Here is a 26,551-nt window from a genome sequence, read left to right as displayed (position 1 = left end):
ACAGCAAACATTAACAACAGAGGTATTGGCATGCAATGAGCTAAATTTTTACAATAATAATAGAAATAGGAAAGCCCCTTATAAAATAAATGATCCATTTATAAGGGATTACCCTGGATGACCCAAATTTAGCTTTAAAACTGAAAAGAGGGAGAACAGCGCAGACATGAAGAAGAACTTGTGATCTATGCCTATAGGATATGTTTTACACTAATAAGCCATGGGGACGGAATTTAAGTTAACAGTCAAATGTATTGAAAACTGTCCTGATAGGATGGCACATGACAAATAAAGTAATTTGAAGTTATCCATGAAAGGTGTAATATTCAACCTGCAATTAACCTGCACTGTCACACACTTAACCAAACCAGTGTTCACCCCCATTAGATGACAGAAACAAAACTAGTGACAACTGTTTCACTGTGAAAATTGTGAATTAAAGGGAGACATTTTCTAATCAAATTAAATTATGAATTCATGCACTGTCACTCAAGGAGGTTTTTTTTGTTTGTTTTTTAGCTGGGGCCTAGTGGCATGTGATCTGCATGCCCTGCAGCTGATCCTGGCACATGGGACTGACCAGTGTTCTCCAGCATTAACCACCACTCGTTCTTCAAGCATGTTACAAACTAACTTAGCATGACTGGAATGTTGGATGCTCTGCACATTACATTGCATACTTGGATGAGAGAAACCGGGACAATTTGGGTCATTGTATGCTTTGGTGTTTCAAAGAGGGCTCCTCTCTTTTGTGCACACGTGCATAAGCAATGGCTTTCTTATGTGCACGTAAGAGAGTTTCAAGGTGTAACACGTGGAGAGGGATTTCCCGGGGCTCTCCTTTCACGGCTGTTTTTGCCTTCAGCCTACAACTTTCCGCCATTATTACAAAAACTTCTCCTGCAGCAGAGGTGTATCCTGACTACAGTGCTTTATCCCCAGTGGTCCTCTCAGCTAAAATAAAAAAGTCTGTGCTGAGCTGGTGTGGAGGAAGCAGCGCTGCTGTGCGAAGCTTGCAAGCCATCATCACACCCACAAACCTGTTGTATGTGTCTGCTTGACGAACCGAAGCTTATAAATCTTCAGGTCTACGGTCTTTTCATTCCCCGCTTCTCCAGCCTTGTGCCCGGGTAGAGAGAAGCTGTGAGCAGTGAGAGTGACCCTCGACAGTTGTTTCTCTCTGGGTATGACGGTTGTATCAGCTGACTGTAAAACTATGCCCTACTGAATAACAGGTTAACACTGAGTGTGCTGATTTTGGAGCCGGGGCTCACTTCACGGTATCCTATATCGCCCAGGTCGCTTTTGGCGGATGAAAACGGGGACACGCTGTACGGCTAAAAATACCTGTCTACGACTATATTTGGCTTGGCTGGATCACAAACGGAACGCTGAAATAGTCGGGCCCGCCCCGGGACAATGAATGGGCTCTCTGCTATCTCACCCTGCCTCCGTCGTCCAGTTATTTTTAGTAACAAGGCTTGCGTCAATCACGAGCCTCAGTGCGTCAAGGCTTCCCCGCCCCCTAAAGCTCGTCATTGGTCGGAATTAGGACGTTACGCGCCTCGTGATTGGCTGTTGTGAGTTACTGTTCTGAGCCGCTCCGGAGGCCGTTTTTTAATTTTGAGGTTGCTGTGGAGGATGGCTTCTCCCTTTTATATCCCGTCAACCTTATTTGGTTATTTATTTATTTGGTGTGTTGGTTGGTGAGAGTATTCCTCACTCATAACCAATTGTATCAATTAGATTATGCAATTAGATTAAACACGACCCTCGACTGAGTCAAATTAACTTCAGTCACATTTTCTTTATATTGAAGAACTTTTGTTGAATCATAGGCTATCTAGTAAACTAAAAAGATGAGGAGCAAATAAAAACTTATGTTTAAATCACACAAAAAAAACATTCTAACAAGTTGTTATATGCCTTAAAAATGTAATTTATTAGATTTAAAAATGATCCTACTAATAGGATGAGATAATCCCATTTTCTCCCACTGCAATTTCCCTTATGTCAGGATTTGTCTTTGAATAGCCTAAGTGTCAATGTCTTGATGAAATAAGGCTGGACACTGCTATGTGATTTTAGGGTGGTGAATTGAGATAAGTTGATTTGTATTGGGAAAAGGGTGAATCATCTAGTTAGATAATTTCACTTCACAAAATAACACAACCTGACAATGGACACAATAACTTGAGATAAGAAAAGGTCATACACATATCCATAAGAAAGCAAAGACAAAGACTTCTTGTGGATTTAAGGAACATAATCTATATTGAACATCTTCACAGCCAGGCTAATTTGTCCCAGGAAGTGCAGGCAATACCTATACCTTATAGTATAATAACACATAAAAGTCCTGCATTCAAAATTAAACTACAGCGTAGTAAAAGTACTCATTATGGAGAAAATCTAAATGATATTTACAAACAACATTATTTGAAAAAATAATCTCAATCTGAAAAGTAATAAATAAGTGCAAAAGTGCAATATTTATCCATAAAATATAGTAAAGGATAAGAGTTAAATAACAATCAAGGAAAGTTGACCTCCCCATAAAAGTGTGCAATACAGTACTTACTTACTTTTCACCACTGCTACTCTTACATTTCTCATATTTGTGAGATTAGATAAGTGTTTAGTGAAAGTGAACTCTTACATGTCTCACTGATTCGTTTTTTAAGGTTTGTAGTAAATCATTATTACAATTATTTTTACAGTTCTCAATGATAACGGTGAGAATATAGTCTGAAATAAAGTGCCTGCATGGCAGATAAACCGTGTGTCTGCCTTTATCAGTAATGGTGCAAGCTAGCCCGCCGGATTCCCCTCGGCTTCCTCTCCTGCAACCATCAAACCAACCGCCTCTCTTTCTCACTCCCTCTGATCCTCTCTCCGCCCCTTTCTCTCCCTCTCGCTCTCTCTCTCTCTCTCTCTCTCTCTCTCTCTCTCTCTCTCTCTCTCTCTCTCTCTCTCTCTCTCTCTCTCTCTCTCTCTTGGCACTGCAAGCGGGGCTTATGTGTCTGGTACTGTAGGGGAGAGAAAAAGAGAGCGAGAGAGAGTGAGTGACGTCACCTCTCCCATGGCGTCACATTGACGTAGCGCATACCAGCCGCTCTATGTGGAGGCAGAGCCCACATAAATGCACTATTTCACTTTCTCCGCTCAGACGGCGCACATAAACAAACCCGCGTTACAACTCAACACTTTGCAAAGCACCCATCAGCACTGACACACTCACGGGAACGGACGAAGACACACTCTTTATATCCGGGAGTTTTGAATTTTTGAATTTTCTGTTTCATGTTTTTTCTACTTTAAGTAAGAAGAAGAAACTTTTTGTCGCCGATGCATCCTGATCCTCCGCAATATTAGGCCTACCTTTTTATATATTCTCTCTATTACTCGACTCTTGGTGATTATTCTGGATGGAAATGGGATACTTCATGCGAGGTTATTACCACATGTAAAGACGGAACCTCTACAGCAAACCAGTGAGTAAACTGTGAATGAATGAGTCTCTGATATTCTACTGTACAGCGCGTAGACTACTTGTTAGATTACCGGACTCATTCAGAGCCAAAACATAACTCTCAGCAACGCGTGTTCATATTAGGCGACCTAAATTATATATATATATATATACGTATATATATATATATATATATATATATATATATATATATATATATATATATATATATATATACACGTATATATATATATATATATATATATATATATATATATATATATATATATATATATATATATATATATACGTATATATATATATATGTCATTTTGAATCTATACTCTTTTTATCATTATTGTCTGCTCTGTCCAACTTGGTGCGTCTAACCTGTTGATATGTCAAACTTCAACACGCTGTTCGTACAGTATGTCCCTGTGTGGTGTCTCCAAATAGCAAAATTAAGCTGAATTTCAATTTAATTTTCGTTGGGAAGGTATCATATCCTTTCTGGTTGTCATGGAAATGAGATGCCTCTCACTCACACAATGAATAGTGGAGTCAGACGAACTAATGGTCTGAGTGGAGAATAGTCTAACCTACATTCAGAAGCTGAAAGAGAGGATAGTTAAAGCTCTTTGATTTCATGCCATGTGTGGGTTTTATTATTTTGTTTTGCCTCATCATGTTGGATTTTCTGAGGGGTTGTGTTGTTTATGAGTTTACGTGGCGTGTTGGGATACGGGTTTGTGTTTGTATACAATGTCACTGATAGGCCATATACTACAGTAGGATATTGTTTCACAAATGAAGCCTATACAGCGTTATGATTCTCAACCCTGGTTTGCTTTTAGGATTAAAGCTCCACAAACAGTCATGTAGTGTGAGCTGTCCCCTGACTGGTGGCCAATCGCAAATATCAGCTGTCTCACTGTCTACTGTCTCTGTGAGGACACAGCTTCTCCTACCATCGATCGCAGAAAATACCCTTAACTGTTCACCATGAAGCCACATCAAATTTTTGAAGCCATCTGTGAAGTATTTCCTAGAAGCATCTGATGGCAACACAGACATTGTATTCTATAGCAGAAGTGAGGCTTAGTGCTAATCGTATAATGTGTGATAAGAAACTACCACTGCTGAATTTAGGTTGTTTTCTGGTTTTATCTTTCTTTCCTTCTTTCTTTCTTTTTTTCTTTCACACACTCAGGTTTACGCACGCACGCAACCGCGCACGAGGGGACTTCTGACAGTCTCCCTCTCAGGACTGATTTACAGTACTCACATATTTCTCTGGTCTCTCCTTTTTGTCCTCTCTTTTCTCTGTCTCTGTTTGCTGGAAGCCTCGCGCTGTCCGGGGTTATTGGTGCAAGGGGCTACCGGGGGCTACCGGCGCTCCGGGGCGCGTGCTTTGCAGCTCTTATGCCGTTCTCTTGGTTACCGGTGCGCGCAGGGCCAGAGCCCCACCGACCGGCTCGGCCTGAGAAGAAAGCGAGAGGGGATCCTTTTGCTCATTTAGAAGAAAAAAACTGACCGAATGTCTCACTTTGCAGAATTGTTTTTTTTTTATTTTTATCTTTTTCCTTTTTTAAGTCAACATGCCATTTTATTGTCACTTTCTTAACCCTTCACAAAAGCTGTGATAAGAGCACGTTTACAGTTGCGCTCTCAACTTCATAAGTTTATGAAAGAATGAGGCTATGTTGGCGTATATCAAGGAGTATCTTATTTCTGAAACTGCCATAACCAAATAGCTTTATTGGCGTAAAGTTGTTTTTCTGCACTCAAATAGTTCTACACATAATTGAGTGTGTTCCAATTCAACCCTAATCAAATACGTGTTATACAGCCTGACTTGTTTGTTTACTCTGGTTTGTCTTCTTTATTTATTTAAACACATTTGACGAATAGTCATGCAAACGTTTCCTCTCAGAATTGGTCTGTAATAGTTTGGAGAAAAGTGGATGTTATCCGACACCAAGTGGAGGAGTTTGATTTGTTGACACAAAGATAAGATATGACAGCAGGCTACAGGTGCCTGTAGCACTGAGAGTCGGTTGAGATGCATACTGGGAGATCGAGTGGTCTCTCGACTTGACCGTATCCCAGAGGGTCTGTGTGCCTGGCAGAGAGAGAGAGAGAGCGTGTGTTTATAAGAGAGTGTGTGACAGAAAGGGGGCGCTCTGTGCCTTGAAATCCGGCGGCCATGGTGCGCCATGCTAGAGAGGGAGTTGAAGGCGCACGGCGCACAGGAGTCCACTGATTTGGTTTCAAGTCCGACTCTTACAGTTCTAGATTTCTCTCTGCATCTGGATGAACCCTGAGCAGGCGAATACGGTGGTGATCAGAAACAAGAACATCGATGGCCTGGAGGCATTGACAAAGACGGCTTTTATACAAGTTGTCACTTTTGTAGGTCTGTATTTGTAAAAGTTGTGTACAGTTTTAACCCGATTGAATACGTCTTTTGTTGCGCAAAATTAGAGTTATAATAATAATAGAGCACAGCGTAGTGTTAGAATGAAACTTGTCGCCCACGTATGTGTAATTCTTGAAATGAGCTAAAAGTCCTCAGTTGTGGTTCATAATATTCTCTTATAGCACCGATCCAGTATCATATTTAATGCCAACGTTGGTCTATGTTTCATTTTAATGTGCACATCTTCCTTTTACTTTGCCTTCCAGTGGATTTACATGAATGATTGCAATGATTTACCGCTTGGCATTTTGCTCTGATGGGCACAGAAGTTTGCATGCCCTTTCATCTTTCTGCTCTTTTTCATCTGATTTCCTCACTTCATTTGTTAGATTACATTTTGGCAAATAGTTTTCCTCTATTTAAGCGCAAAATCAAGTTGTGGCTTGTTGTCTAAAAAGTAGCAATATTTCTTTGGATTTGAAATGTTTTGAGGTGGTAAGAATGTTATGAAGTCCGACATTTTTTAAGAAATGAAGTGTAGGAAGTAAGCCTGCTTCTGAAAAATAGTAAACTTCGATTAGATTGCTGAACTTAAGTGTGATACAATTTTATATTGTTGCCTTATGATGATCACTGAGTGAGATCACGGTGCGTACCTTTTTATTCAGCGTGTCGCCACATCACTGCCGGTAACCCAGACATCTCTCCTCCAGACACAGGTTCGGAAGAGCGCGCCCAGCCGAGCTCGGAGCACCGGCGATCGGAGACTACCTTTGCGACGCCCGCCGAATCCTCCCCGCTCCAGAAGCCCTGTCCCGGCTGCAGCCACGCCAGCCCTCAATCCCGGACACTCAGCACCATTCAGCGCAAAGCTCTTTCACCAGGTAAGACCCCAGCCCTTCCTTTTACATTTCATCGAATCTTTTACTTTTTCTTTCTTTCTTTCTTTCTTTACGTAATCTCTTTTCTCGTAAATGCGTGGATTAGGTCTGCTTTTGTACACCTATTGGTGTGATAGGTGTTTGGTTATGTTTAGTGTATTATTGTATGAACAAATGCACAACAGACCCCAAAAAGTGTATTGTCAACTTAGAGGTAAAAGTATGTAATAGGTTGCATTTTAACTTCTGTATACTGTGTTTAAAATTCAATAGCAAATCAAAAACAATGCTGAACCTTTTCGTTGTGCGCAAGAGTGTCAGCTTGTGTGCCCTCGTGTATGTGAGTAATTGTGTGGCTGGCAAATGCGGACTGAACTTACATTTCAATAATTAGACAAAAAGAAATCTGAGACCAGGCACGCCTAAATCTGGGGGCCAATCACATTGGTCAGACAACGATCCTCTTAATACTATATTTTTGTACTGTTTCAGTTACATACATTTTTTATTTAGGCTTGTTATTTTCATAGGAATATTTTAAGGAATATTCAATCTCCACATAGTATACTTTCTGTCCTGGATAAATTGAAAACATGATAAATTAAAAAAAAAAAAAACATGATATTTAACATATGGTTAGTGGTGGTGTAAGTGTTCTTTTGTGTGGGCCTATGTGTTCATATATATGAAAATCACTTTAACCAACCAATTTATCTCATAATTCACTGACAAAAAAAAATACTGTCTTTGTATTTATGTCTGCAACTTCATGTTTTTATTTGTTAGATCTATGGCATTCTGACAATGAACAAGCGCGCTCAGTTATTGGAACAGCTGCAGTTTGTCCAGTTGAAATGCACACCTCGAGGTTAGAGACTGTTTCCCTTCGCCTCAATGCTGCACCACCTGTGTCTGACTCTGCTTGGGTTGTCTGTCCTCTTGCTTGTACGCACACACACACACTGCTTGCATAGGGTAATAAAGACAATCTGAGGGTGGTGTTGGAGTGTAGAAGGTTTCCTACAAGTTAGCTTCAGTGGCATGAAAACAAAGATGCTCCACGGATACAATTCTGTTTGTATTGTTGGTTAAGAGGGAGAGGGTGCATGTTTGTGAGCATGTGTGTGTGCGTGTGTGTGTGTGTGTGTGTGTGTGTGGTGTGTGTTACTGAGAGAAGGATAGGCACACCACCAAATGTAAAGCACTAAAGAGGATGAGATGTTTGCAAACACTTGTGGTTTTACAGGTTTTTCTTAGGATAAGGGCACATGTTATTGGCAGAATGAGCGTATGCAGGTTCATGTTGACATCTTGAACATCATTACTGATGAAAACGTGTGTGTGTGTGTGTGTGTGTGTGTGTGTGTGTGTGTGTGTGTGTGTGTTTGCCTTTATGTGTGTATGAATAAACAAGTCATGAAAAGCATATTTCCTCACCTGACACACACTATAAACAAACATCACAGTCAAAAAGCATCTGTCAAGTAGATGGCCTGTATATTGGTATATATACATTGGCCCTCTTTTTGTCATTCACCTCTTTTTAAAATTGTGTGTGCATATAGCTAATAAAATCTATTTGACAGTCTTGAACACATGCACACACACACACACACACGCACGCACGCACGCACGCACGCACACACACACACACACACACACACACACACACACACACACACACACTCACACACACACACACACACACACACACTCACACTAAAGCCCAACACTGATCTGAGGCTTGACCTACTGACACAACACAGAGAGTCACAAAGTTCACCACTGTACTCTCCTCCACTCACTGTTAAATTCCTTCCTCTGATGCCTCTAATCAGTTGCAAAAGTACTTTAGGTATAGCCCAGAAAGCCCCCATGACGCCCATATGTGTGTTTTTCCGAGTGGGTTGAAGAGCTGGTCACTACTAGAAGAAGAAAAAAACCGTAATGATGTCAAGCACACGTAGGCTTACAACTTGACTCATATCCTCATTTAAACAAAGTGTAGGTTTGTCTGCAGATGCTTTATCTGCTATACCCAATAGTTCATTTTGAAGAAATCATTTACAGTTCAAGTTTGATATAAAATTGTTGTTTTAGGCTGGGATTCTTTTAAAATCAATTTCAGGGTTATAATAATTTTACCACATAGGTCAAATCTAAGAGGTCAGTTCTCTATTGACCTTTTCTCTCCATGTTAGAACCACAAAAATAATAAATAAATTAATAAAAGAATGAATAAATAAATAAATCGATGAGTGTCCCTTATTTTCTTTAATTAACATTTTGAGTCATCCTTTTGTTCTTCGAAACCCCACAGCCAAATCGCAGGCTGCCCCTCAGGAATAATTTAATTGTGTTAGAGCAACTGAAATGAATGTGTCACTCAGTCTGCTTTCGCCATGACTGACATTCGTGCACGGTAGGCTACTAGGCACATATGACAACATGTATTATTATTAGCCTATTAGTAGACGTTAGTTGACCAATACAAATGTAGAAATGGAGGAGTTCATTTATTTGAAAAAGGATTGAAACCTCTTTTTTTCTATAAACGGGGGAGGGGGGGCTGTGATTGCCTGAGTGCGTAGGTTTGGATTGAGGTATTTGTGAGCGCTATAACAAAAGCAGGACCCGATGTGTCCCATATTTGACTAGACAAACATGACGCGCGTTGAACGAGGGCGATTACGGCAGAGCGCGCGCATGCTGAGCGTCAATGGGAGCTGCGCTGTGTTGACAGTTCCCTGCTCAGGAGCGACGAGCAAACACCACAAAACCCTAGCTGCGCTGACACTCATGACTGATTAGCCCGCACACACTCATCATGCACACACACACTGGTGGAGAGTATTACGTAAGGGGTTTGATAAGACAAGACCATATAGTCCAAACACACACGCACACACAGATGATGAGGTGGTGGCCTGCTGCTGTGACGGAATTAAATCAAGCGAAAAACTCAAGACATACCGACTGGCGTCTGTTGCAGTTAAAGGAAATATCTGAGTCTGTGTGTGTGTGTGTGTGTGTGTGTGTGTGTGTGTGTGTGTATGTGTGTGTGTGTGTGTGTGTGTGTGTGTGTGTGTGTGTGTGTGTGTGTTTGTGTGGGTTCTGCAGCAAGCATCCAGCTCAACCATGGGGTTCCATTATTATTTAATGTTATCTCATCTGCTTTGCCATCTGACTAACCAGAGTACACCCACTCACACACACGTGCAACACAAATCCTGCACACACACACACACACACACACACACCCTGGTTGCAGATACTTCAGCATTTCGGTCTGTGGAGTGGATTGGATCTTTGCTTTGACAGCTTTTTCTCAGGGTTGCGCACTGATGAACTGCAGCTTCCCTTACTGAACTAACTGTGAGAGAATCGGCAGTGTCTGCGACAGTGTGTGCGTACTGCAAATGTTTCTACTTATTCAGGGAGGTGCAAGCAGGAAATTGAGTAAATGGCAGTAAATGGAAATATTTTCATATTCCTTAAAAGGTGCATTCAGAAAAGTTTTATAACATTGCGAAATCTCTGACACCTCAAGAGCTGAGAAAACTGCCTGTTCCAATAAAGCTGTGCAGAAACTTTTAGTCATGCACTGTTTAATTGTTGACCCTGTTCAGCACTATCCCTGCATGTGTCTACCTTCATCTAGTAGATTTACTGAAGGGCTCTTTCTGTATTGTCTTCTGTGGGCAAGCTCCTTCTTGATGTCCTGCTTTTCTGTTTACATCAGTGGTTAACTAATATGTAATTTCCTCACTGGCTATTTGTTGCAATACAGCTGTACTTTACTAACACCAATAAAATGCTTTGATTGAAAACTTTTGGAATACATGTGGTCTGGCGTGCCACGCAGCTCTAACTTGCATGTGTCCTCTGTCTCCCTGGCAGACATGCCCTGTGTGCAGGCTCAGTACGGGCCCGTCCCTCCAGGCTCAGCCTACTCTGGCCAGTCCTTCAGTTACCAGGGCGACAGCTACGGCTCTGACCTCATGACCCCTGACTACACGAAGCTGGACCTCGGTGGTGGTGAGATCTCTGCCGCCGCCACCACCTCCCTACCCAGCTTCAATGTCTTTGTGGAGGGGAGCTACGAGCCCAAGTCCTCCTGCCTCTACCAGATGCCCACACACAGGCCCATCAAAAAGGAGGAGGAGAGCTATCCGACTGCTCCACCACTGGAGGCCATGTCCTCCTCCACCATGTACTTTAAACAGTCTCCCCCGTCCACTCCCACCACCCCGTCCCTGCCGCCCCAGCCTGGCACCTCCTTCCTGTGGGAGGAGCACCCCCTGGCCCCTCCTTCGCACCCACACTCTCTGGGCTCCAGCCTGGAGTCGGGCCCCCTCAAGTCGCCCCGCTTTCCACACTTCTACCAGCACTCGCCTCCCCACAGTGGCGGCAGCGTTGGCGGCTATGAGAGCCTGGGTGGAGGATTGGTTCGCACCTCCTCCTCTTCCTCCTCCTCTTCCTCCTCTGTCTCCCATCCTCACTGTCCACCCCTGGAGCAGCCCATGTACCAGCTGCACCGCGGGGCTGGGGGCAGCAGCCTCGCTTTCCGCTCCCTGGCTCTTGGGCCCTGTGGCCCCCTACTAGGAGACAGCCTGCCATCGCCTCCCCCGCGTGGCCCCCAAGGAGAGGGCACCTGTGCGGTGTGTGGGGACAATGCAGCCTGCCAGCACTACGGCGTACGCACTTGTGAGGGCTGCAAGGGCTTCTTCAAGGTAAAAAACCCTTAAGGCAAATATGTCATTAGGAGTGTTGCCTCATCAAAGCTTAAAACTACAACGATGCCTCTGTCCATTTATGAAGTAACTACTTTTCTTCTTTATACTCCATAAATGTATTTTAAGTACCCACTCCTCCTGTTCCTTTGTGGCTTAAGTCCCACCAACAGACACACAACCAGACGCACACACTCACATTCACAACTAACATTCCACCTTAAAATATCACCCAGTAGCTGTGAAGTAGCTGTAAACTGACTGACATATTTGATTTGAAACATGTTTCTTGCGGGTGCCTCGCTCCCTCTCTGCACTCGTCTCTGCGCTCTTTAAATCGTCTTCAGAGTCATAATGAAAGCACAACACACCCACAGGGGTCGTCTCTCCCAGCAACCAAGTGGGCAACTTGTGTGTATGCATGGTCTGTGTGTGTTTGTTAGGTGAGAACACAGAATGATAAAAAACACAAATACAAACAGGGGAAATTTCCCTCCGTGCTATGATTCAAGTGGAAAAGGAATCCTTTAAATCTAAGTTTCCTTTCAGGGTGTTTGTAGTGAATCGGTGGCCACGAAATTGACCACATTTCACTGACATATTACTGAGGACAAGATGAGTCAGTTTAAGATTTGGTCCGTAAAATGATTCAAATCTAACGCCTCTCAGCTCACTGTCTCACATCCTATGTCACCGCACACGTGTTCATACACACAATTCTTTTTTTTAGACATAATGACAAACTTCTCTGACACGTGAATGTGGTACACTACCTCATTCAAATAACAGCAAACTCACAGTTAGTCATTGAAGGCATTTCTTTGCATCCTAACGTATTCTGGCACACTTGTTAAGCATTGTATTGGCTGCATGAGACAAGATACAGCAAGAAGGAGGGGGCAAACACAGAGGTAATTGAATAATGCCTCTGGTATGTGGAAATGAATTATCCTTCTTTTCAATTAGTTTCACAATTTGTTTTTATTTAGTAATTAATGAAAGCAGCGTCTGGTGGCAGCAAGCCGCAGGCTGTCTGCTTGCTGCAGTGCTCAGCAGCCTGTCAAATGTCACTATGTTTCCTTTACACACACATTCAGATGCAACCAACCATGCACACACAACATATCCACACAGCAAACATATTCATACAATATAAGCATGTACATGTTTTTCAGTCTGTTTCACCCTGAATACAGGATGCAACAGCAGAAACGGAAACATGCCTTTCAAACACCTGCTCTTTTTAATATTCATATTATCAGGCACATTACCTCCATTATCCTGATGGTTTTATTGTCCACTAAAAATATTTTCCTGATTATAATTAATTATTTGTGAATGGCTATTACACATTAAACCATAGTAGAGGCTTTCTGTAATTTGTTATGTCATTAGTGCAATTTGAGGCACATTTTCACTGTGAATTAATTTTAGCTCTAACAAATAGTTTTTTTTCCCTGTATTTATTATTTTTTTGCAAAATAATGTAGTCCATTCACTGGTTTCCATTAATTAATTAAACCTATTCAGAATTATTTTTTGAATTAAAAACTAGATCTCAGCTGTTAGTATTATACAAACATTATGCTGGACACAAAAAATACTATTAAAAAGTGATGTGTTTTATGCACTGTCCTAGTGAGTTACTTTAGTTGTGCTTTTATCAGTCAAAACACACGATCAGCTCAACTCATTGCACATCATTTTTATTTTCCACTGCTTGCACAGCATGCAAGTCACAGAAAGGTTGCAGAATGGAAGAATATATTAATATGCACAAAACTATATCACTTAAATGGATATAAGTTCAACATTTAATTCATTCAGGAAATGCAACCACCCACACACATGCACAGTCATATATATGTGTAGGAGAACTACTTTGCACTATGAATCCGGTTTTAAAAGTTAAGTCTATTTTTTTTCCATAAAGAAAACAATTGAATCAGCTCAGAGATACCCACACATAATTCTTTAACTACAAACCACCCTTTCACTTCCTCTACAGACAGAGAGAGAGATTGCCTCTGATTAAGAAGCTGAGGATTGGAGGGAATAGAGGAGACAGAGGGAGGAGAAGGGGGGAAGAAAGTCCCTAAAGGCTTTTAATTCAAGCTCAGGCTATTAGCACATGTTACATGTCAACAATCTGCCTCTGCATGCCTCCATACAGCCCCCATAATACCCACAGCATGTGAGCTTCTGTAAGCGTATGCATTTGTGGATGTGCTTTCAGTGCATATAACTCTCAACTCTGACTGTCAACGTTTAACTGAACATGTTTTCACTTGAATTAAGTCCTTGCCCACACAAACATTACTGCAACCCTAAAATTTCAGTTTCTGATACCAAGCACATTTTATATTAGTCATTTCTTGCCCTCAAAGTGAAATTCAGCGACAAGTAAATACAAGAAGGATGAGATGAATTGAACTAGAACAATATATAAGCCATGCTTTCAAACACACACACAAGCTGGCCTAAATAGGTGCACAATGTACAGAGCACAAGAAGGATCTACAGATTTGCTAACCATATTGAGATAATTTGATCTGACTATCAGTGACTATAGTTAGTTAGTGTATTAGCTCTGATATGTAGTGTCTCTGCTCTGAGATGCCAGTCTTGCTCCACGCTGCTTATTAGAAAGCAAGGTCACAAGAGCCCCAACCACACACACAAACACACACACACACACACACACACACACACACACACACACACACAGTGGAGAGAGACAGGCCAGCTCTTGAGAGCTTAATTTTTCAGAATCTTAATGGATCATTTCAAACTCAGGCTTTTATTGGAAGTAGTTTTATCAGAAATACGGCCCTGAGGTCACTGAGGGGAAGAACTTATACTCAACTAACCACAGGTTAAACTCAGTTTACACCACTTTCACCTGAACCCACAACCTGCTGCAGAAAAAAACACAAGCTCTTATTGGAAACAAAATAATCATGTTTACCCTTAAATTCCTAACCTCAAAGTTATCGATCCACACAAAAAGTTGAACTCAAGCATGTTAATTTGATTTTTCTGTTGGACGACATGCAAGAAAGACTGTGGTGATGTCTTTACACTCTGTGTTCGCCTCGGTGCAGAGTTGTAAAGGTGTAAATAAATGTCAAGCAGCCTCTCATGCAGCTTCATGTTTAGTTCGGTCCCCCACTAAACGGATGCTATTTTCCCTCAAACACATTAATGACCATAACTAACTTATCCCCGCGCGCGCGGGTCACTGACCATTGAAGGGATGAGAGGGATTCATTCAGAGCGATCTGCGGTGCCATGGCAACGGCTCTCATCCGGCGCTGGCGCCCATTACGCGCCAGTTCCGCACTCGCGCCGGAGCATATGGAATAATTGGTGTGTTATTGGTCTCCCGGGGGCACGGGCATGTGTGGCGCGAGGGGTTCCTAATTGGATTTATTTGTTTTGATGTGTTTTAGAGGCGTTAAAGAAGAGGGGAAGCTGCGACACTTTCCGTGTTCCGTTTGCTTAATTTGGAGTTTGTTCTGGTGCTGTCTTGTCTGAGTGGACTACTTGAGTCACAGCATGACAGAGTATAAATATAAACACTTTGCAAATGACAGTAATTATGGTGTAATTTTAATCGTATCGTTGTAACAGATTTGCACCCCAGGCAGAGGCTTGCCCAGTGAGAGTTTTAATCCAAAAACGTCTGTAAAGATTGGCAGCATGCCAGTAGACCTCACCGGGCAAAGTTACTCGAGCACTGATAGTATATTTCGGTGGTTTGTTTATATTAAGAATAATTAGCAAACTGCACACCTCTCCTCATTTTCACACTGCGGACAGGTATCACTAGGCTACTCTGTTAACTTAATATTGCCTTTGATGCACGCGGGGAGCTCATTCGGCCCCCACGTGGCCCGTTTCTGATTTCATTTTAATAAGGTCAGTAATAATCGCGCTAGCCAGCCGAGGAGAAAACAGCTCCCGCGGGGCCCATTGAGTGAGGCGCGATGCGCGAGGCCCCGGAGGTACCATGAACTGACCCACGAGCTTCACAAGCAATCTGATCACGCAGCTCTTACGGCCGCTGTCCCCCAGTCTCGCGGGACCCGCCTCGGCACGCCACGCGCTCGGTCCCCATTGTCAGCTCCAGCGCTAATAAAATTGTCCCTCCTGCAGGCGAGGCTTGTTGGGAAATTAATTTTATCTAATTATACTGATGTCAACGCCGCCTTTCAGAGCGTAATTAAAATCTGACCTGCGAGATTCTGCTTTCATTCTTTGATGGGGAAGAGAAAAAAACAGAAATTGAATTAAACAAATCAAATATTAGTTGGATGATTGTGTTTATCGGAATGTCTGTTTCTTCTCTCTCCAGCGCACCGTGCAGAAAAACGCCAAGTATGTGTGTCTGGCCAGTAAGAACTGTCCCGTGGACAAGAGGAGACGCAACCGCTGCCAATACTGCCGCTTTCAGAAGTGTCTGAGTGTCGGCATGGTGAAGGAAGGTAAGATAAACTAAGTGACCACACATCACTTTCTAATCAAACAAGCGCACACACACCATAGTGCAACACAAATCTGACCTCCAGTCCATGATGATGAAGCTTGTCTCAGCAATCAGGGTTTAATAGGCCGGTAATGAGATGGCTTGTGGCAGCATCACACACATCCATGGAACAGTAACTTTTTCTCTTTCTGGTGGAAGGACAAAGTAGAATACACATTGTACCAATTAGCGCCCATCACTTTTTAAACTCTTCAATCCAGATGATTTTAAAGCTTTGAAAGAGACTCAAAGGCGCTCAAACATTCTGACACTTTCTCTACATTTGTGGCATCACATCTGATATAGCGAACTGTTGTTCGCTATATCAAAGATGTTTTGCTGATGTGAAGTGTGGCAGTCATACTGCCCTCATTTCTCACCTGTTTCACACACAGACAAGCTCTCATGAATGCAAGCAAACCTACACACACACACACACACACACACACACACACACACACACACACACACACACACCTCTCTATCCCGTTAACACACGTGCAGCCCATAGAACAGTTCCACTGCCATCTGCTGGCTAGTGGGCTCCTGTGTAGGGATTGTGGGAAGGTTGGGAGAGCTACTGTGATGAAAAGCCTCAGTCATAATTCTACCGCTATAAAAAACTGATAACAAGCCTATCAGTTGGAGAATAGAAGTTCCTGTTGTGTATGCATGCGTGAATATTACCAGATTCAACTGAACAACCTCTTCATTATTGACTGTTGTCTACTCTCCATATCTTGTTCACAGTGGTTCGTACTGATAGCTTGAAGGGGCGCCGAGGCCGTCTGCCTTCCAAACCAAAGAGCCCCCTGCAGACAGAAGCGTCTCCTCCATCTCCACCCCTCAGCTTGCTCGCCGCTGTGCTCAGGGCTTATTCTCACTGCACACCCCGTGACCTCGACTACAGCCAGGTACCCCAACACCCCCTTTTTTAATTTTAGTCAAAGAAAATGCATTCAGTGAGAAATATGGCTTGTTGAGGAGTTTATTCAGTAATTTATCTCTCTCTTTCTCTCCATCCACCAGTTCAGTGCTGCCGACCCTCCGTCCTCCTCCTCAGATGCTGAGCACATCCAGCTCTTCTACAGGCTGCTTACCATCTCGATGGAGACCACACGATGCTGGGCTGAACGGCTGCCCGGGTTCTCCGAGCTTCAGCGCGACGATCAAAACCTGCTCATTGACTCTGCCTTCCTGGAGCTGTTTGTCCTGCGATTGGCTCACAGGTGAGAAAGGGGAGATGCAGCCTGTTTGGTGCCAGAACAAAAAGCCGATAGATGACAACTTTAGCACATTTATTTTCACTTTTTAAACATGTGCCCAAGTCTCCATCCATATGTGCATATCTCAAACTTCTTCCAGAAGATTTAAAATACACACCTATGACTTTATCAGAAAGTTTACTTCCTTTGGCCCAGGATCAACAGGCAGTTATATCAGGCATATCCTTTTCCATTACAGTACAGCGTGTAACTGTGCTGGCAAAGCCGTGTGCTGCTGCAGTGCATATCCAGAGTAGGAGGAGTGGATCTGAGTAATCGCCATTTGAAGCAAATTATGAATGGAGTCTACAGCTATGACAGCAGCTACACCCACAGAGTTCCGGTCCGCTCGTCTGATATCTGACGCACAGAGAGCTCTGTGTATGTTTTGCGGGCTAAAACTGTGCTAACATTGTGAACTGTGAATTGACAGGATCAATTCCATCTAAAAGCTAATCAGCTGAGAAACTGAAAAGGGCTGTTATGGAAGGAAATACATATTCAATTCAGCTGAGTGAAATTTAAAAAAAGGGAATCGACTTAATTTACTTCATGCATCCAGTGGTGTGTGTGTGTGTGTGTGTGTGTGTGTGTGTGTGTGTGTGTGTGGGTGTGTGTGTGTGTGTGTATGTGTGTGTGAGCATGTGTGTGTCTTGTTCGTGGATACCTGTGGTGCCATTATGACTGCCCTTGCCCATCTTTGCCTCAGAATTGCCCCGGGTTACTGGTCTGTTCTCGTAAGGCATGTGGCTGGTTAAATTTATGGGGAGGACGGGGGTTGGGCTACAAGCTCATCCCTTTGTCTGTGCTGTCGTCTAGTGCAGAAAACCAACACAGTCACACACTCAAGCACACTTACTCACACACACTCACGCACACTGATGATGTAGAATCCCAACTTTCTCTCCTCCTCCTGGTGCAGGTCCAGGTGCAGGGTGGGTAGAGGATGGGTGGTGGCATCACAGTCCCAGCAGGAGGGGGATCAGGCTGCGACTCTGACTCATGCTAAATGGTGGACTCATAGGGGCCTCTATCAAACGCACACATGCTCACGCACACGGCTCATCTTCCCATCAGCCAAACTCCCACGGCACAGAGGAAAACACACACAAGCACAGCACTGTCTAACTTTATCTGTCTTCCGTGAGTGCAAAGGATGAGGTCCACGCTCCCATCTCATTGTTGACGCAACCTTACAATGACCCTGTGCTGAACTCAGATGCCTTGCAGACCTCTGCTCAAGCATATCTATGTATGATTGTGAGTTTGTGTGCGTGTGCGTTTGTGTGTGTGTGTGTGTGTGTGTGTGTGTGTGTGTGTGTGTGTGTGCTCAGTGTGTGTAGAGTAAATTTGCTCCGCTTTTCTGGGTCGGCATTGCCGTAAGCACCCCGTTACCAAACAGTTTCTGTGGTTATTGGTTGATTACCGTGGTGACAGTGTAGTCAGGAGTGAGTGGAATGTGTGGCAGACATCCAGCTGTGTGTGTGTGTGTGTGTGTGTGTGTGTGTGTGTGTGTGTGTGTGTGTGTGTGTGTGTGTGTGTGTGTGTGTGTGTGTGTGTGTGTGTGTGTGTGTGCATCTGCCTGGCTGCTTGTTTGCCAGCCTGTCTGCGTAGTTTTGCTCATGTGCTACTATCAGACATGGGTCAAATAGAATTTTGTCTCTTGGTAGTAGCTCAGTGTACCAGAGGGGGATTTACTCAATCAGGACAATTCAGACCGTATCAGCTCGGACTCACACACATTTATAGTGAGTTGGCCTCATATTCTATTGTGTTTCAGAGTTTACGATACTTAACATGTGTTTTTTTTCAGTTTTACATTAATTTGTAGTAAAAGATTAAATATATTCCACCTTGCAGACATTTATCCCTCAATTCATAATTTTAAATGCATTGTGTCAAAAAGCATTGTTCACAAACACAAAACCTTTATTAGAAATCCCAAAAATGCACATTGTTTTATGCTACATTTGATGGAAGTGGGTAAATAAAATATATGAAAAAAATGTATATTTTTATATTTAAAAAAAAGAGGTGCAACCAATGAAATTTGGTTAATATAAGTGCACTAATACAATGGGCAGATCGAGAATACACCATAACTTTAAGACTCTATAATTTGCATAAAACATTGAAGCCATTTAAGGGGGAATTTAAGGGACATAATAAAGTTCCAGGAGTCAAAAGACTAACCATTAGACTGATAGCATAAAAACGTTATCAGAGATCAAGAAATTCAGTCTCTTCCCTCAGCAACAGGTGATGAGCATCTCCCATTTTGCCACTTAGAATCTCTCCCAACACCTGCACCCGTCCCAGCTTCTTATTCAAATTCTCCCCTTTACTATTAGTTGTTTCTCCCCTCTCCCTCCCCTCTCTCCAGGTCATGGGTGACCATTTTGGCCCTGACGGCTAGTTCTGAACCTTTTGTGTGTATAGAAGGGGAATGGTATTTTTGACTGTAAAAATTACGGAACTGGTGATGTTCGAGAGCATTTGTGTGCATGTGTTCTGTTGATGGTGGGTGGAGTCCGTCTTTTAAACTGCAGTAAGGATAATTAAACATAAATGGTATTTTGTCCGCTTCTCATAACTGCTAAACCAATGTTTATGTGCGGGATGTGATTTGAGGCTTCCCCTCTTCTCCCCCCATCCCCACTGTCGCTCACTCTTCTCTTCTCTCATCTATCAGCTGTTTTTCAAGCACACACTTTCTGCCCATGTCCCATTTCCTTGAGATCTTCCAACAAAACACCTTTTCTCGCTCTCTGAAGAGAGCCACGCTCTTCATTTAGGCACTAATAAAGACTAGTCATAGCCCTCCCCATTCACTGCTTGTTCTCTTTCCCTCTGCTCGATGGTAAAGGAGTGGGATGTTGTGTGTCGTGAGTAACTGATGGCTAAATGCGTCTAAGAAGCCTTTTCATTTCCTCATTAAGGCTTTGTGTTTCCACTGCTCACCACAGCCCGGGCACATTAAAGCCAAAGCAGTTTACCTATCTGCAAATACACACACACATAGAGCAGCACTCTGCCCTAACCCACTCACCCCGCTCTGCCAGAAGGAATGTTTTAAAATGCTATAATTTGGAAAACACAACCTTAATCAGCTGCATGCCTGTGTTTGATGTGTATCCCGTTTGTGTGTGAGTGCACATACTGCCTGGTTTTCTCATTGTTTTTATTGTAATTGTTTCCTTGCCCCAGTATCTCAAGCCATATTTACAATACATGAGGGAAAATGCAGTGTTTCATTGGAAGAGAGATCTAACCAAATCTCTTCATCTCCTTTTTCCTCTGTGTCTCAGGTCGATGCTGTCGGAGGATAAACTAGTGTTCTGTAATGGCTTGGTGCTGCACAGGTTCCAGTGCCTTCGTGGGTTCGGAGAGTGGCTGGACTCCATCCGGGACTTCTCCACCCACCTCCAGAGCCTAAACCTGGACGCCTCCGCCTTCGCCTGCCTGGCTGCCCTTGTACTACTCACAGGTAAAAACACAAGTCAGTGACTTTCAAATCTCAAAATCACCATCAGGAGAAATTCAAATAAAAAAGATAAAGTATAAATGAGGTTGACAAAAAAAAGTCAGCTGCCCCTCTCCATTGTCCACAGACAAACATTGTCAATCATACAAGCTGCTCATGTGTAAATATATAGATACAAATCCACAGACACCTTCTTTCCTTTATCCACAGCTTTGCCTGTGGGTGATTTAATGTGACAGTGATCAGGTGGATACGTCCACTAACGTCACACATACGCTCAAAGACACACATGTGCATGCTTGTTCTCACACATCTCTGCCTGAAACAAGAACCCGATATCCTGGAGCACCTGCTGCACCTGCCTCACACCTGGCCCTCTAATCAGTGTCCATGTGTGAAAAATGGAGGGATAGTCAAAGGTCTCTCTGCAACCACACGTCTGAGGCGCGACAGAAGAGACAACAATTTAGTGATCGGTAAAGTACATTAGAAATAGTCAATTACAAATGTAGCCAAAGGTGACAGAGGAGGCCTGTGCAATTAAGTGTTCACATTTCATTTTTTACACTTTCACATCAGACTCAGACACTGTATAAGTGTGTAATGGGTAAAACACCACTCCCCCCTACGCTCATCTTCCTTACCTCACTCTGCCCCCGCCACCTCCTCCTCTTTCTCCACCTTCTCTTCCTCTGTCTAAGCCCTCCAACCCCATCCTCACTCTCTGGGGGAGCACTTAACTCTGTGCCTGATCGACCAGCCCACCGTGGAGCACAGCTCTGGAATGGCGTCTGCTCTGTTCTCAGTGGCTCTCTGCCACCTCGGTAAAGCACACAGAGCACTGCCACGACAGAGCCGCCAGAGCCACCAGGCGATCGACCGCTTCAGAGTGGCCCCTGCAGAAAGGCAGTCATCGATCCCTCCCCGGGAGCTTGCCTACATAGAGAAAGAAGGGATAGGGAAAGAGAGGGAAGCGAGAGTGTGTGAGAGGTCTGAAAGCTGCCGTGAAAGGAGGGCTGGAGTGACTCTGTCGCAGCAAACACAGAACAAACAAAAGAGTCACATAAACAAACAATAAATAAGCTTCAGATAATGGATACCTCAAAGTGAGACTGGTCTTAGTGACAGCCTCCCTGCAGACTGGCTTGTGTGTGTGTGCCTGTATATATGTGTGTTTGTGTGTGGGGCTGGACACCCTGTTCTCTGTAGAATGAGTTAGTGTCACATTAAGCCTGGTACGGGTGCCACAGGAGTTGCTATGGGCAGCAGTGTATGTGCGTGTGTGTGTGTTTCTAATTTAATTTGGCTGCTCAGAGGGCCGAATAATCAGCTAATTGTTGAACACTTTTGTTTCTGTCAATGTCTTAAATTGCAGGGACAATTTGTGTGTTTTTGTGTGTTCAAATGATTGTATAGGCTATATATGTGTGTGTGTGTGTGTGTGTGTGTGTGTGTGTGTGTGTGTGTGTGTGTGTCTGAGTGTAGGTGTGTGTGTGTGTGTGTGTGTGTGTGTGTGTGTACACAGTGTACAGGGGGCTTATTAGGTTAGACTGCGTATTGATCTGTAGTGAGTGAGACAAGTTAAGGCCTGTTAAGAACATTAGCTATACCGGCTAATGAGGTGGAATTCAATATAAAAGAAGATGTAGCTAATGCTCTGTCAGCTGAATGAGCTCTGATGTATGTGGGTTTTTTTTAACGGATGCAATTTTTGCTGTTTAATGTGTTATTTTCCTAATTTCTCTGTCTGTCCATCCACAGAGCAAGTCCCAGGTCTGAAGGACTCAAAGCGGGTTGAGGAGCTGCAGAATAGAGTGATTTGTTGTCTCAGAGACCACCTGGGTTGCGGCCCTGCTTCCTCCTCGTCCAAGGCTGCGCCCCCTCTGAGTCGTATTCTGGGTTTAAGGGCAGAGCTCCGTTCCCAGAGGACCCAGGGCCTTCAACGAATCTTCTACCTGAAGCTGGAGGACCTGGTACAGCCCCCTCCGTTGATTGACAGGTTCCTGGACACTCTGCCCTACTGATGGGCGGGCTGACCACACAGAGAAATAACCCACGTCACGTTCTGTTCAGGCCCCCCCACCCCTCAAGGAGCACGCACACATTCAGAGAGACTCTCACTCGACTCTGACTGATGCAGAGCAGAGAGCCAATCAAATGCTTTTCACTCAACAGGAAAACCAACTGAACGCTTTTCACCAGTTTAAAAGACAATTACTCAACTGCTTTACCACTTTTTATTTGATCCTCCTGTTTTTCTCATGTGGGGGAGGATGACGAGGCTGAGATGGACAACAGAAAAAATACTTTTTACTGTCCTCTCGCCGTCTGGGTGGCAGTTCATCCAGCAAAAAAGAAAGAAGGCTTATGAGTACTGTTCATCTGTGTTTTGGCCTGACTCATCCAATATGAGGATTTCTTTTGAGTAGAGAGGGAAGGGGTGGTGTAACTGTGTTCGATGTCCCAGTGAAACACAAGTCGCTGTGTGTTCTACATCCTCCTTCTGAAAGAAGGAAGGGGGCGTTTTCATACTGAAAATGTACTGAAATGTCAGAGGTCAGACAGCGTGAGCATAGACACTCAGAAACATCACAAAGCAGACACAGATATTTCATAAACACATGGAAGTGGCTGTTGAGTTGGGCTCTTGATTCTAAGTGCAATTTCTTAAGTGCTATCTCACCACAAAAGGAAGAAGTGGAGAAGTAATGGTTTAATTTCAAACTCTAAATTATTTTAACTCAGAGACTTGTCTTGTACTATCAGCAGCTAAACAAAAGAGAGACAGTCCATGCCTGGCTTTAGACAGCAAAGGAGATACTGTGCACTAACGATTGATGACAGAGTCACCCAGACTTGAACTTGCTCTAGTATGTTTTTTTTTTATTAAATTAACTCATTTATAAAGCATAGGTCAAGTAGATGTATGGAGGAATGAACGTGGACAAAAATTGGCTTTTGAAGCACTTACACCCTGACAAGGGCTAGAAGCACAGACACACACCCTACCTGCTCCCCTGGAGGACGGCGGTGAGTCGGGGAGGGGAGGGTGCTCGACAGATAGCTGTATGTCCAGGGATGAAACATTCCGCAGTCATGCTCTTTTTCTATTTGTTTCTATTGTGGAGGCCGTGTGAGAGTGTGGAGGACATGGTTGCATACTGTCTTTGTGTGTACGCTTAGAGAAGCCAGGATCATATGCATGGTGTGTTATAAGCTGTCAAGAGCTGCCATAGCCTGTCAAAACAGCTCGACCTGTGTTTGTGTCTCAGACTGTGGCTCGATGGGGATCTCCCTGGGCCTCCACCACCCACTCACTCACGGCGGCAGTTTGAAATATGAAAAAAGCAAATTATATAGATATAAATATAAATATATATATATACAAAACTAATATTTTGAAGTGTTTTTAGCTTTTTCAAATATTGTGGTACGAGTTGTGCATTGTTTTTTGAAGAAGAGAAACAAAAAAGAAAAAAAGTTGCTGTTTTTCAATGTCCCTCTTTGGTTTGAGTTTCCTGTTTGATTATTTTTTTTCTTTCTCTTTGGTTCACTGGATTTTCTGTTCAGCACTTTGAAATCATAAACTAGTTCTGATTATTCTGCCTGACTGCGTCCTGTGTTTTGATTTTTATTTAATTACATGACTTTCGCACAAAATGCCAAAAAATCCAAACATTACAGTGATTCAAGACTTTTTAAAAGTAAACAACAGGCCAAAATTGAGCTGATTATATTCTGAATACGTGTGTCTGTCTGGTAAGACACAAAAGCCTCTTGACAGGTAAAAGGCCTTGCCTCTCCCCCGAGGGACCCTTGGGCTCTCACAGAGAGTAGAGGGGGATTAGAAGAGTGAGAAGGGGGAGGAAGAGGAAAGCGAGGACAGCTTCATGTTAGCATGAGGTCCAGATCAGCCTCCAGCCTCGTTAAACACCATCGATCGCCACGGTGACATTTCACAGCACATGCCATCTATACTGTCACTGCCATCACTCACTCGTCCTCCTGCGCAACAGCATGAGCACTAACGCACTAACACACACACACACACACACACACACACACACACACACACACACACTTGTCTCTCAGATAGCCAGGTGATTGATAGTAACTGTGGCAGTGAAATTGTGAACAGCTCCTCTTTCTGTGTGTGTTGGTGTTTCGTGTCCAACAAGAATCTGTCGCTCCTGGCTGGAATTGTGATATCTCTGTGCTTTTATTCAGCAAGCATAAAAAGACCATTCACACTAGTTTTGCAGTGGTGTGAGTGGTTGTGTGCACTTGTGTGCTGTATGTGTTCAAATGAACATCCTATTTCTACAACGGCGACATTTCAGAGTGACAAGTAAAGAAACACAACCACGAAGCCGAGAGCTTTGCTTGAAGCTTGAAACACACACTCAAACTTGCATGTGAGCACACAGAACACAAACACACAGTGAGCTGTCAGTCTTGTGGCCAATCGATCAGTGCTGACAGATAGCAGATACCCCCAGAGTCTTAATTAGAGGTCCCATTAGAACATACACACACACACACACACACACACACACAAATACATTTGCACACCACACATAAATGCAAAGTTGATCCTAATCCATTCAGAAATGTAAAATGACCCCTTTAAGACTGATGATATCAAAATGTGTTTGTGTGAAGAGAGACCTGCAGGTTTACAAAAACACACAGTAGGTTGTGATCTGAATAGGCCTTATTCACAGAAGATATTTTGACATGTCACAGTATTAAAAGCACAGGTGTAAACAATAAAATGAATGAAGCTGCTTCAGTTTCAGGGTCCTGGTCTTGTGCATGCTGGCTCACTGCCACGGCTCACTGGAACACCTAAATAGAACAAAGCCACCATTAATGTTAGTAACACCTGTGCTTTTCCTGCTATGACAAGTCAAGATGTCCGCTGTGAAAAAGGTTTATATCCACTGAGCCATCAGGATGTGCTGATCACAAAAACAGTAAGATGCAGGAGGTAAGAAGTGAACGGAGCTCCCTGCTGGCCTCCTCTCCTGCTGACAAACTTCCTGGATTAGACTGAAAGGAATGGCACCTGAGTCCTCCTGAGCCTAACACACACACACACACACACACACACACACACACACACACACACACACAGAGGCAGACACATGAACCAAAACATTTTTGATGATTTGCTATTTAGATTTTCACTGTCAGCTTTGTTTTTTCCCCCTCAGTCTGCGACTCTGGGAGTCCCCTGGAAGTGGACAGACAGATACACGCACTCACACGCACACACACATGCACAACATGTGTATAACACCAGGGGAAATCCCCTGTAGCAGGGGAATGTGTGTTTTACTGTGGCCCCTTTGCAAGGAGCATCCGCTGAGGGAAGAGTGTGTGGGGGGTTGGCCTATATGTCAAAGGTAAAAGGTGCCAAAGAAGAGGAGTGGAAACATGCAATAGACCCACTCACAAAGGCTGATCTCAGAGCAGCGAAGGGGGAACCCCAATTCTCTCTCCTCGTCTTTCTCCCAAACACAACACAGACAAAAACATCACACTTTATGTGTCTTTCCACAGGATTGATGCTATAAACTGTGAACAGCTAAATGTAAATGACGAACAATAAAAAACGTTTTCAAAAATATGTTAAACTAAATCAAATCACCCATTGCTGTCATATAACCTTTATTCGTTGATTATAATTTATGTTATTCAGTGATGTTGGGTCTGGGGCTGTGATCTGAATAGGACTTTCTGATATATTGCCACTGCTTGAAATAT

The 26,551-nt window shown here is 43.3% G+C and overlaps 1 protein-coding gene across 3 annotated transcripts; it reads left to right on the top strand.

Annotated features, from left to right (window-relative positions):
• Positions 1-3,337: 3,337 nt before the first annotated feature.
• On the top strand, positions 3,338-24,389 carry nr4a3 (nuclear receptor subfamily 4, group A, member 3). 3 transcript variants are annotated; one of them, XM_068735182.1, is made up of 8 exons: positions 3,338-3,494; positions 6,605-6,775; positions 10,673-11,505; positions 15,863-15,992; positions 16,784-16,947; positions 17,063-17,262; positions 20,607-20,785; positions 22,544-24,389. In XM_068735182.1, the coding sequence occupies exons 3-8, from the start codon at positions 10,675-10,677 to the stop codon at positions 22,804-22,806; spliced, it is 1,767 nt and encodes a 588-aa protein (XP_068591283.1). In that variant the 5' UTR covers positions 3,338-3,494; positions 6,605-6,775; positions 10,673-10,674; the 3' UTR covers positions 22,807-24,389. The 3 variants fall into 3 exon arrangements, with proteins under 3 accessions (XP_068591283.1, XP_068591285.1, XP_068591284.1); XM_068735183.1 differs by lacking the exon at positions 3,338-3,494 and adding an exon at positions 7,559-7,640 and having other exon boundaries at positions 6,607-6,775; XM_068735184.1 differs by lacking the exon at positions 3,338-3,494.
• The last annotated feature ends 2,162 nt before the right edge of the window (positions 24,390-26,551 follow it).

This window comes from Cebidichthys violaceus, unplaced genomic scaffold (genome assembly GCF_023349555.1).
Source record: "Cebidichthys violaceus isolate CVI_PGR_0920_01 unplaced genomic scaffold, fCebVio1.0.p SCAF_7, whole genome shotgun sequence".
Taxonomy (NCBI): domain Eukaryota; kingdom Metazoa; phylum Chordata; class Actinopteri; order Perciformes; family Stichaeidae; genus Cebidichthys; species Cebidichthys violaceus.
This window is presented reverse-complemented; position numbering and strand designations above follow the sequence as displayed.